This window comes from Amblyraja radiata, chromosome 5, assembly GCF_010909765.2.
Source record: "Amblyraja radiata isolate CabotCenter1 chromosome 5, sAmbRad1.1.pri, whole genome shotgun sequence".
In the NCBI taxonomy this organism is placed as follows: Eukaryota; Metazoa; Chordata; class Chondrichthyes; order Rajiformes; family Rajidae; genus Amblyraja; species Amblyraja radiata.
Genome location: NC_045960.1, coordinates 39,515,003 through 39,526,460, shown reverse-complemented (window position 1 = coordinate 39,526,460; position 11,458 = coordinate 39,515,003). Strand labels below are relative to the sequence as shown.

At 40.4% G+C, this 11,458-nt stretch overlaps 1 protein-coding gene across 1 annotated transcript in view; it reads left to right on the top strand.

The window, feature by feature from the left end:
- ufl1 (UFM1 specific ligase 1) overlaps positions 1 to 11,458 on the top strand; it is a 54,918-nt gene that overhangs the window by 8,684 nt on the left and 34,776 nt on the right. Inside the window, exons 4-7 of the mRNA XM_033021059.1 lie at positions 1,896 to 1,993; positions 3,074 to 3,188; positions 7,362 to 7,492; positions 9,089 to 9,147. Of these exons, the coding sequence (XP_032876950.1) occupies positions 1,896 to 1,993; positions 3,074 to 3,188; positions 7,362 to 7,492; positions 9,089 to 9,147 (403 nt within the window). The remainder of the gene's footprint in view (positions 1 to 1,895; positions 1,994 to 3,073; positions 3,189 to 7,361; positions 7,493 to 9,088; positions 9,148 to 11,458) is intronic.

Sequence of the window (11,458 nt, the reverse complement as noted above, 5' to 3'; positions counted from 1 at the left end):
AACATCAATTTAGATCAACTCAACAGAATAGCATGTTGGTATTGTTACCAGCATAAAATAACTTCCGTTCAGTTTGTTGTAATAATTTGTAAACTGTCCAGATTGTAATCCAGGCAATGAAATTATCAATTCTCCTATGGCGACCCAAACAAGCAGTTCAGTCCACACTATGTTTTTAACAAAGTGTATATTCAAACCCAAACAGCTGTGTTGAAGTGATATTTGCTGCAACATTGCTTGGCCTTTGTTGGGTCCATTGTGCAACGATCAGTCTGCTGTAAGAAATTCTATGTGGATGATTAGCCATTGGGAAAGTTAGTAGCTGTGAACCGTCTGTAAGCTCGCCTCCCGTACCATCGGGAAATGCCCTACAATTTTGTGATCAGTTCGGGAAACGGGACATGGCAACCCCAGCGCACGGAAGCGGAGGAGTGGCAGCAACAAGTGACAGATGGCACGGTTGCAGTGTTTGCAGGTTGCGGTGTTGGTGGAGGCAGCCATTGGAGGCCCTACAGCAGCTGGGTAAACGAGCAGATTGAGCACAGCCTGCAGTAGCTGCACGGAGCGGCGGCAAAAGGAACGGGCAGCATGACGCTCAACCAGACCAACCCATACATTGGTGATCCAATGTCACCAGAACCCTTGAGAAAATTAGTAATTGTATATCTCCTTGGGCCACCATCAGACTTCTCAGAGACCCGAAGCACGGAAGTTGCAAGATGTTATTGGAACATGGTGACTCTTTGCATCCCAGAAAAGAATCAATTTACATTTTTTTCACTTGTGTTTGATTATACTTGTGTAGTATGATTTGGCTGGATAGCACGTAAAACACTCTTCACTGTATCACGGTGCACTTGACAATAATAAAATAAATTAAACCCCATCAAGCAATTTTCTGCAGGAAACACACTAAAGCTCCCAAGCTATCCACGTTTATACCATTCTTACCTGTGTGCCTAAAGCTAACATGATTAATGAAAGTTCAGTGATAGGTGGTTAGGCTATTTTGATCAGTTTCACATTTTATTATGTGAGAGGTCCTAGTTTAGTTTATTAATGTCAGGCGTGCTGAGATGCAGTGAAAAGCGATTTTTGTGACATGCTAAGAAATTATTAAGTTATTTATGCAAGGCTCTATCCATATCTTTTCTTCATCAGTTAATTTACATTCTTCTTCTTATGGTCTTCCTTCTCTGAAGTTGGTATGTTTGTTTATCATGTCAATGCTACAACTATATTTCTCACAATGTAGTGAAATACAACTTGTACCCACAACTTCACTCACAGTTAAGTGAGTAATTTGCTCTATAAAGTGATTTGTTGATTCTGTATGTCAAATGGTCCCCTCCACCAATCTTCAGCAGTGAGTATGTGCTATCACTTAGCTTCAGCTATCTCACTCCACCTTCCTTGGCTATTTGCCCAAAGAGTATGTGCTTTATCAATAGTTTGCTGAGGGACAATTAGGTTATCTTGTTAGGTTTCACTCCTTTATGCTGCAGTTAATATTGAAATGTATTTCTTTAGCTCTTGTGATGCACTCTGAGATGATTAGATGTCCATCCACAGATCAGTCTGCACCTCCCTGTATTTTATTCATTTCGAGTTGTTCTTCAAGGTATCCGTCAGTTTAGTTAAACATCCTTCCTTAGATGAGGTTTCCCAAGTAATAGTGCGTGCCGGGATTCCAATTAAATCCAGTCGCATTTAATTTAATCTTTATCCTATCCCACACCAACATCACCCATGGCCAGTTAGCTTCAACTTATAAATTATCTTTCGAAATTTAAAATGGTTCTGTGTGAAGTTAGGTATTTATCCCATATGTTTTTTTATTATTAGTTTAAGGAGTTTAAATCACATTAAAATTATGTTTTTCAATATTTTCTTAGATTCTTAATGTGGACCTAACACACATCGAGAGCAAAGCAAATGACATTGTTAAATCAAACAGAGATATCCAACTTGTGTTGGGCCAGCTGATTGATGAGTGAGTATTGACTGTTTTTTAGCCCTAGCATAGATTATTTACCTAAAACAGCCCAAAGATTTTCATGAATTAAAATTAATTTGATTTCAAAAGTGCATTCGCTTCTGCTTCATTCACCTCTGGTTGGGCACAAAACTAGAATTGTTGCTGCCTTACTTCACCAGAGGCCTGGGTGCAGTCGTATCCTTGGGTGCCGTCCATGTGGAGTTTGCATGTTCTCCCTGTGACCACATAGATTTTCTCGGGTGCTCTGGTTTACTCCAGCATCCCAACAAATTGGATTGATAGGTTGCAGTTAATATTGGTCAAGATAGGTCAATCGGCCAAAAGATTGCCACATAGTTGTGGGTCAGTGCAGACTCTTTTAAAATGCCTGCTTCTATGCTGTATCTGTCGGGTGTTGATGATTTCTCAAACCATTCCTCCAGCTATTTCCCATGTCTGTACTTAGGACTTAACTCCTCATTACCCTCTCAAGCCATTTACTTTGCCCTCAACCCCACTGTTCCATCCAATTCTACATAAATCAAGCTTCTGACCATACATCTTTTTATAGTGTTCGAGAGTAGCTGCCAACATTACCTTGTTCTTACTGCCAAAGACCCTGCTGAATCTTTCCCCAAGATAACCTTTTTTCTCAAAGGCAGCCACATATCTTGCATTAATAAACAATGAACAGCAGATGCTGGTTTACAAAATAAATCCAAAGTGCTGGAGTATCTTAGTGGGTCAGGCAGCATCTCTGGAGAACATGGATAGGTTGTTTCAGGTTAGGACCTTTCTTCAGACTGGGGGGTGGGGGGAGATTTTGTGTATTTTATGTAAATCAGCATCTACAGAATAGAAGTTGACGTCAGTTGTGAAGAAAGTGATGTAAAAGCGATGTAATACATAAAATTCAATAAGCAGTAAACATTTGGATTAACCAAGTTGTATGTTTAGATGATAATGATGAATCAAATAAGTCTGGAGGTATCAAAGTTTCATCAGTAGATGAACCACACCAGGGGTGGAGATGAATTTTAATATTTAACAAGAAAATGGGCAAATAATTACAGCATTTCAATAAATTTTAAACAGAACGTATCTGAATCAGATGGCTGAAGAGGTTAATGACCGACTGCAAGAAGCTGGACATGTTACAATAGCAGAGCTCTGTAAATTGTATGACCTGCCATGTGATTTTCTAACAGAGGTGAGTGGTTAATATTCCACAATATTTGGCATGTAAAAAAAGCAACATGGGAGTGGCCATGGGAGATTTCAATATGCTGGTAGACTGGGAAAATCAGATTGGTACTGGACCCCAAGAAAGGGAATTTGTAGAGTGCCTCTGAGATTGATTCTTGGAGCAGCTTGTAGTGGAGCCTACCAGGGTAAAGGCAATTCTGGATTCAGTGTTATGTAATGGACCGGATTTGATAAAGGGAACTCAAGGTAAAGGAACCATTATGAGAAAGTGACCACGATATGATAAGTTTTAATCTGCAATTTGAGAGGGAGAAGGTGAAATCAGATCAAGTTCGGAGGGATATGGACCAAGCGCAGCCAGGTTGGACTAGTGTAGCTGGGACAAATTGGCCTGGGTGGCAAGTTGGACCGAAGGGCCTGTTTCCACACTATCACTCTATGACTATGAAATGTGTCAGTATTTGCAGCTGAACTAAGGAGACTACAGAGGCATGATGGGTGAGCTGGTCAAAGTTGACTGGAAAGGGACCCTAGCAGGGATGAGGGGTGGAACAGCAATGGCAGGAATTTCTGAGATTAATCTGGAAGATGCAGGATCTTTTCATTCCAAAGAGGAAGAAAGTTTCTTGGGGGAGAAAGAGGCGACTGTGACTGACAAGGAAAGTCAAGGACAAAACTAAAAGAGAATGCGTTAAAAAAAGCAGAGGATTGGGAAGCTACTAAAGAACAACAGAAGGTAACTAAAAAGGCAATATGGGGAGAAAAGGAAATACAAAGGTAAGCTAGCCAATAATATAAAAGAGGATGGCAATAGTTTCTTCAGTTATATAAAGAGTAAGAAAGAGGCAAGAGTGGACGTTGGACCACTGAAGAATGATGCAGGAGAAGTGATAATGGAGAATAATGAAATGGCAGAGGAATTGAATAACTTTTTTGCATCAGTCTTCACAGTGGAAGACACCAGCAACGTGCCTGAAATTCAAGAGAGACGGGGTGGAAGTTAGTGGAATGGCTATTACTAGGGAGATGGTGCTTGGGAAGCTGAAAGGGCTGAAGGTGGCTAAGTCACCTGGATCGGATGGACTGCACCCTAGGGTTCTGAAAGAGGCGGCTTTAGAGATTGTGGAGGCATTCATAGTGATATTTTCTAAATGGGGAGAGAATCCAGAAATCGGAAGTGCAAAGGCACTTGGGAGCGCTGGTGCAGGATTCCCAAAATGTTAATCTGCAAGTCGAATCAGTAGTAAAGAAAGCAAACTCGATGCTAGCATTTATTTCAAGAGGGATTATTTCAAAATAAGGCACTGGTAAGGCCGCATTTGGAACATTATGAGCAATGTTGGGCACCATATCTGAGGAAGGATGTGCTGGCTCTGGAGAGGGTCCAGAGGAGGTTGACAAGAATGATCCCAGGAATGAGTAGGTTGACCTATAATGAGCGAATGTCGACACTGGACCTGTACGCGCTGGAGTTTAGAAGAATGAGTGGGGACCTCATTGAAATGTACGGAATAATGAAAAGTCTGGATAGAATGGATAGGGAGAGGATGTTTCCACTAGTGGGAGAGTCTAGGACTAGAGGTCATAGCCTCAGAATTAAAGGATGTTCTTTTAGGAAGAAGATGAGGATAAATGTCTTTAGTCAGAGGGTGGTGAATCTGTGGAATTCTTTGCCACAGAAGGCTGTGGAGGCCATGTCATTGGATATTTTTAAGGCAGAGATAGATAGATTATTGATTAGTACAGGTGTCAGAGGTTATGGGGAAAAGGCAGGAGAATGGGGTTCAGAGGGAGAGATGGATCAGCCATGATTGAATGGCAGAGTAGACTTGATGGGCCGAATGGCTTAATTCTACTCCTATCACATGACCTAATAGATCTAATATCACAAACAGCCGATGTACAGCAGTAAGGTTTTAAATAATTCACTGACAGTCGGTTGTGAAATTGGTTGCTAATACTACCAGGTTTTCTAACATAAAATTGGCAGAATGTGTTGCCATGGATTCTGTAGTTTTGAACAGTCAGTTGTAAATGGAAAACAATAAATGCTGCAAAACGTGGTACGGACAAATATCGAAGAGCATTATGAAAGTGGCACATAAACTGAAAATCAGGTCTGCATGTGATGCTTCATATTCTTTCACATGATGCCCCATAGTTGGAACCATGAAAATATGCTGAATATTTGCAGCATTTTCTGATTATATTCCAGATATCCATTATCTGAAGAACTTCATTGAGTTAAAATGAAAATTATTATCTGTAATAAATCTGAATAAAATAAAAACACAATATTGCGGAAAAAGTTCAAATTGACTGTGAAGAGAGAAACAAGATTAATGTTTCAGATTGATGGTCTTTCATCAGATTGGAAGCAACTATAAATCTGTGGCTGCTATGAATAGCCATGATACAAAATGTGAAGAATTGATTGATTTTACTAAGTGTGGTAACTTCATACGTCCTAGTCCCCATACTTTTTTAATCTAAACTTCACGTTACCATTATTATTAAGATTATATTTGGTGTGAAAAATCTGTTTCGAAGGATTCACATCTACTGAGGAACTTTGGGTGTTGTCACTAGATGGTGCTGTGATGAGATTTTGCGGACTGGCTCAATAGCATTTTTTTTAACGCCGAAATGCAGGGATTGAAGAGATATGAATTATGTGCCAGCAGATAAGAGGTGATCTAGGCATTAAGTTCGGCACAGATATTGTGTGCCGAAGGGCCTATTCCTGTGCTGTACTGTTCTATATTCTATGTAAACACTATGGCAGCATTCAATTTGAAAATGGTGCGTGTTGCATGTGGAGGCTTTTGTAGTGCATGATCCAACATGTGCTTCATGGGTGATGAAGTGCTATAAAATTATCGAATGCTCATCAGAAATATGCAGAGTAGGCCGACCAAGTCCAGTTAAAATTGAAAGCAGCAATGATATCATGGAGTGGACGAAACTTCTTCAAAGTAGACATACCTTGAGGAGATTTCGTAGTGAAAGCTTGGAGTTCAGTTTTCATTTGATGAGCTTGTAGATAAGTTGTCCAGAGTTGTACCACCAAATGAAACACCTAAAAAAATCTTAACCCACCCCCCCCCCCCCCCACCCCCAAAGCCTCTGCTTAGAGCCGCATTCCCTTGCTTTGCAGAGCTGAATATGTGTTCAAAAATAGGGAGGCCTCTTGCTGCCATTGAGAGAATCATTATTTGGTGTCTTTTCTACTGGCGATTGGTGCTTTCCAGAGTTTTATTTTGACACAGCGTGTGACGTGGAAGATGCTGAAAAACCTTGTCCTAATTTCTGCATCATCCAGTTATTCCAGACGTGGGTGCATTAGTTGTCCTCTAACATGTAGGACTGTAAGGGCAAATGGAAGATGCATGAATAGAAAAAGGAACACTACAGTATTGGAACAGACCCATTGGCCCACAATGTCTGTGCCAAACATGTCAAGCTTCTTAAAACACCACTATCATATCTGCCTCAACCACGACCCCTGCCAGCATGTTCCAGCCCACTACCCACTGTGTAGACAAGATCAAGATAAGACATCTGAGTAAGAGTGGGGGAAAAGGGCACTGCAGGGCCCTGTGCTTTCCTTTAGACTTCAGTGAGAACTTTGACAGGACAGAGCATCGAGATTCTGAAATTAAGTTTTTCTGTCGTGGATCAATTGGGAGAAGCCCTGCTATGCTCAGAATGAGTGTCAAGGATTGTTGCATTCTGGCTACATAACACAAGCTGACCACCACGAGGACCCTTGTTTTCAGCCACACAATAAACAAGAAGCAAGAAGATGTGCTGTGGAAAGAAAAGTATTATATTACTATAATATTGCTAATGGTGATTGTGTTATGGGCAGATTCTTTAAATGGCCTGGCAAGTCTTGGGGGGCAGTTAAGAATGGACAATAATCTTACCAGCCACCCTCAAATCCTCTGAATAACTAAATAATAACAGGACATTCACTTGCTTTTTTTTTAGTAAATTGACACTGCACTTTACTTTTAACTGTTGACTGTTACAAAATCCAAAGCCAGATTCAGAGAAGTAGTTAACTCCAAAAATCCGTTATTTCCAGCAAATGGTTTTAAGAAGTCATTAATTTTATAAAACTAATTTTGCTTTTGTATGCATATGTTCTTATTTTTCTGTCTAAATTTCAAAGGAATTGTCACGGCGTATAGGCAGAATTATAAATGGACAAATGGACACCTATGATCGAGGCGTCATTTTCACAGATGCTTTCGTTGCTCAACACAAGGCCCGGATTCGAGGACTTTTCAGTGCAGTAACTAGGTATCGATCAAGTGATGACATGTATTTATCTATCAAGTTACTCTAAAATAGAAAATATATTAGTCCTTTAGTTAACACTTTCAGCAAGACGCTATTTGTAAATTCCTCAATTATAGACTAGTTGACACATATTTTGTATGAATATTATCTGACCACATACACCTTCATAATCCAAATATTAATGAGTTTTGCTTTATCATTGCAGATACTTTCCAGTTGATAGCAATTCACTTTGCATCAATCTGTGCAGTAACATTAACGTAGTGCGAGACAAAATAAAATAGCCCATCACAATAAGTCTCGAATACAGCCAAATGCTACATTTGAAAAAGATTGTATGATGACAAGTTTGTGTTTACACTTATTTCAGCTTGGAATAAAATCCTGTTACTGCTATTGTGGGGTTTTTAAATCAGTATTAAAAGGAATCTGCTGGTGCAGGAAAAAAACATCCGTCTTTTTCAGATTGCCACATATTTCTTATGAACACTTTATAATATATAAAGTTACTGTAAAAAAATATACATTGCATTATCACAAACCATATCCAAAATAATACACTCCGTTGCCGATCAAATTTTAATAAATATTTCCTTACCCTAAAACTCATTATTTTGACACTTATGGGCCTGTCCCACTTAGGCGACTGCAGGAGACTATGCGGTCGCCACATGTTCGCGGGTGGTTTCCGGATAGTCGCCTTCATGGTCGTGAGGAGTTCCCGCATTCTGGGAACTAGTCGCGGCCTCATTATAGTCGCCGCAGTTTTTTCAACGTTGAAAAATCAGCGGCGACCAGAATGAAGCCACCATGGAGAGTAGCGAGAATTCTCGTGCCGTAGGTGCAGTGGTAGTGAGTTGCCAGGAGGTTGAAGGTTGTTGTTGGTTATCGTAGGTTGTAGCCGGTGCTGACCGGTGAATTTCATTGGCTCGTTGGGAAAAAAAACACGTAAGCAGTAGTTTTCAGAGCCAAGGATAACCGACCGGTAATGTTCATGTCCGCCGAGCTTCACAGCCGTGTATCTGTGGCTTCTTAAAAGTTGTCTTCACTCCTTCTCTCCCCTCTTTTCCCCCCCCCCCTTTCAAAGGACTTACATGACCCTTCCCGTACACTGTGCTTTCACCGTCTTAATTACAGCGCCAAACTTCCTGTGTGACTGTACAGTGGCCTCCTGTGTGTCTGTACCATTGGCTTTGCACAGTGTGAATTTCACGTAGACAGCATTCCCCCCCGCTTGCCCTGTCCCCCGCTTGCATAACGGGCTCAGCAAAGGAAGCGATGTGTGTGTGTGTGTGTGTTCCACTCTGACAGTCGCCGGTTTTTCAGGCAACTGCCGGCGACTTGACAGTCACCGGCAGTCACCTGAAAAATTGCCTAAGTGGGATTGGTCTATTTTTCCTTTTGAATATTATTATATCAAATATTTCTTTAAATTGTGGGGTAAATTTATAAACGTTTTGGATTAGAAAGCTAAACATGCTAACTGGAAGGTGTCTTGTTGAATTATCTTGGTGAACTCAAATTCAGCGCAATATATATTTTAATGTATTTTAGTCATGAATTTAAATGGAAAATTTTAATGTTCCTTTTCAACAGGCCAACGCCAGTAAGCTCTTTGATATCTCAGTATAAATTTCAGGAACATCTTCTTTATTGTAAGTATTCTATGGAATTATAATCTTTTGAGAAAATTGGTACAAAATTTAGTCATTGGAAAGTTATCTCCAGGTCAGTCTGTGCAGGTAAAGACATAATACTTGTAACATAATAGAGAATTTATTTATATTGGAGCAATGTTTGTAAAATATGATGTTCTAAAGAAATTTTAATTGGTTACAGCAATCAGGAACTTGCTGTATAGTGTTCAGTTTTTTCCTTCTGGATTCTCCATACATATTATGCATTAAGGAACAAAAAGCTTCGGACTTAGTCATTGACCTTCAACAGCACCCAGCTGAATGCCACTTCCATAGTTATATTACCACATGTTTTGATGTAATTGAAAGACTATCTGTCTGAGTTGGCCCAGATTCTAAGGCAAGCTTTAAACCAAAATAAATACTCCACCATCTCTAACTCCTCCCTACAATAGATCACAACCTCTCCTTTAAACACCCTTCACACCCCCACCCCTCCGCCATCCACCATCCCCCTCTTCGATTCCCAGACCCAGCATTTGATATCCTGAAGCTGTTTCTCCTACTCGTGCATGCAATGGTTTGGATTTCCTCCATAATGGCAGAGTAATACTCTTTCAGCATGTTAACCAGCTGGGATTTGTTCGATTCCACATAACATCTTCAACCTCACAAAACTCATCTTTAGTAAAAAAATACCTGTTTGCTCTTCCTCTTGTCTCATATATTGAAGCAGCACAGAAAAATGTTGCTTCAACACCATTTGAAAGTGTCACGGTTTATGGGGAATGGTATTAGGCAGGAGAATGGTGTTAGGAGGGAGAGATTGATCAGACTGAATTGAATGGTGACGTAGACTTGATGCCCTGAATGGCCTAATTCTGCTCCTATCACGTAACATGAAAGGCTACAGTACCTGATTTCTGTCAGCAGAGGGACCTTTAATCCACTAAAAACCCACATGTTTGCAAAGTGCCTCTTGATGTTACGGAAAGGTGCGCCCCGCATCTCAGCCCTTCTCCACCTCCCACAACTCTTTCAAAAATGAATCTTCGGACAGTTTGGTGCAGGTAAAGAGATTTGCACTTAGTTTAGTTTAGAGATACATCGCTGAAACAGGCCCTTGGGCCCACCGAGTCCACGCCGACCAGCGATCCCCGCACACTAACACCATTCCACACACACGAGGGACAATTTATACATACACCATGCCAATTAACCTACATACCTGTTTATGTATTTGGAGTGTGGGAGGAAACTGGAGATCTCTGAGAAAACCCACGTGGTCACGGGGAGAACTCTGCACTGACAACACCCGTAGTCGGGATTGAACCCGGGTCTCCGGGGCTGCGAGGGCTATAAGGCGCCACAGTCAAAACAAAATAACACAGTGGCAGACTTAGATTCATTTTTAAAAGCACTTTTTTTTAGTCTTCAATGCAACTTGTTTTCTGAAAGTGGTTGACTAATACTTAACAGTCAGACAACATGAAGGAACAGGCAGCTATAACGAGGTTTCAGTGTTTGCTGAGCTTTGCTGGATCATTATTCTGGTGCAGGCACAATATGATTAAGCATAGTGGAAAATAGTACACAGTCTGCAAATGTGGTGCTGAACTAAGAGAGATGAAGTGAGTCATCTTTTCCTTTTGTTCTTAAAATCGCAATGAAGCCTTGAAATGGCTTCGCTGATATGAATCGGTGTATCGGCAATAAATAAAATTGGTCTTAATAATAAGCAGTTATATAAATGTCCGCACCAAAACAAAATTACTGCATTCAGCCTCTCATTTGAAGAATCTGACAAAATAATTTTTTCCCCATATTGCCTGAAATTGCCTAGATCTTCACCAGGAATGTAGTCAAGGGACAAATATGTGGCTAGATTTCACAAGTTCCATTTGTTCTGTTGGTTTGTCCCAACTTTGTGGCATCACAAGATGTAGACAGATTGGATTACACTTTAATTAATTTAATTAATTTTTGAGCAACAATTTGTGGGACAGTGTGTTAATAACCTCTTGAAATGCCCTAAAAGCAGTGACCGAGGTCAGTGTATCACTGAAATAATAGTGCAGTCACATTTTATATCATTAAACACATGGAAACACACGGGGAACATGGAAATGGCAAAGGCATTAAACGAGTATTTTGTATCAGTCTTCACCATAGAAGACACAAAAAATATGAGGGAGATAGCGGTGGGGATTGTGGATGCATTGGTGATAATTTTCCAAAACTCCCTGGAGGCAGGAACGGTCCCAGTGGATTGGAAAATGGCCAATGTAACACCTATATTTAAAAAAGGAAGTAAACAGAAGGCGGGTAA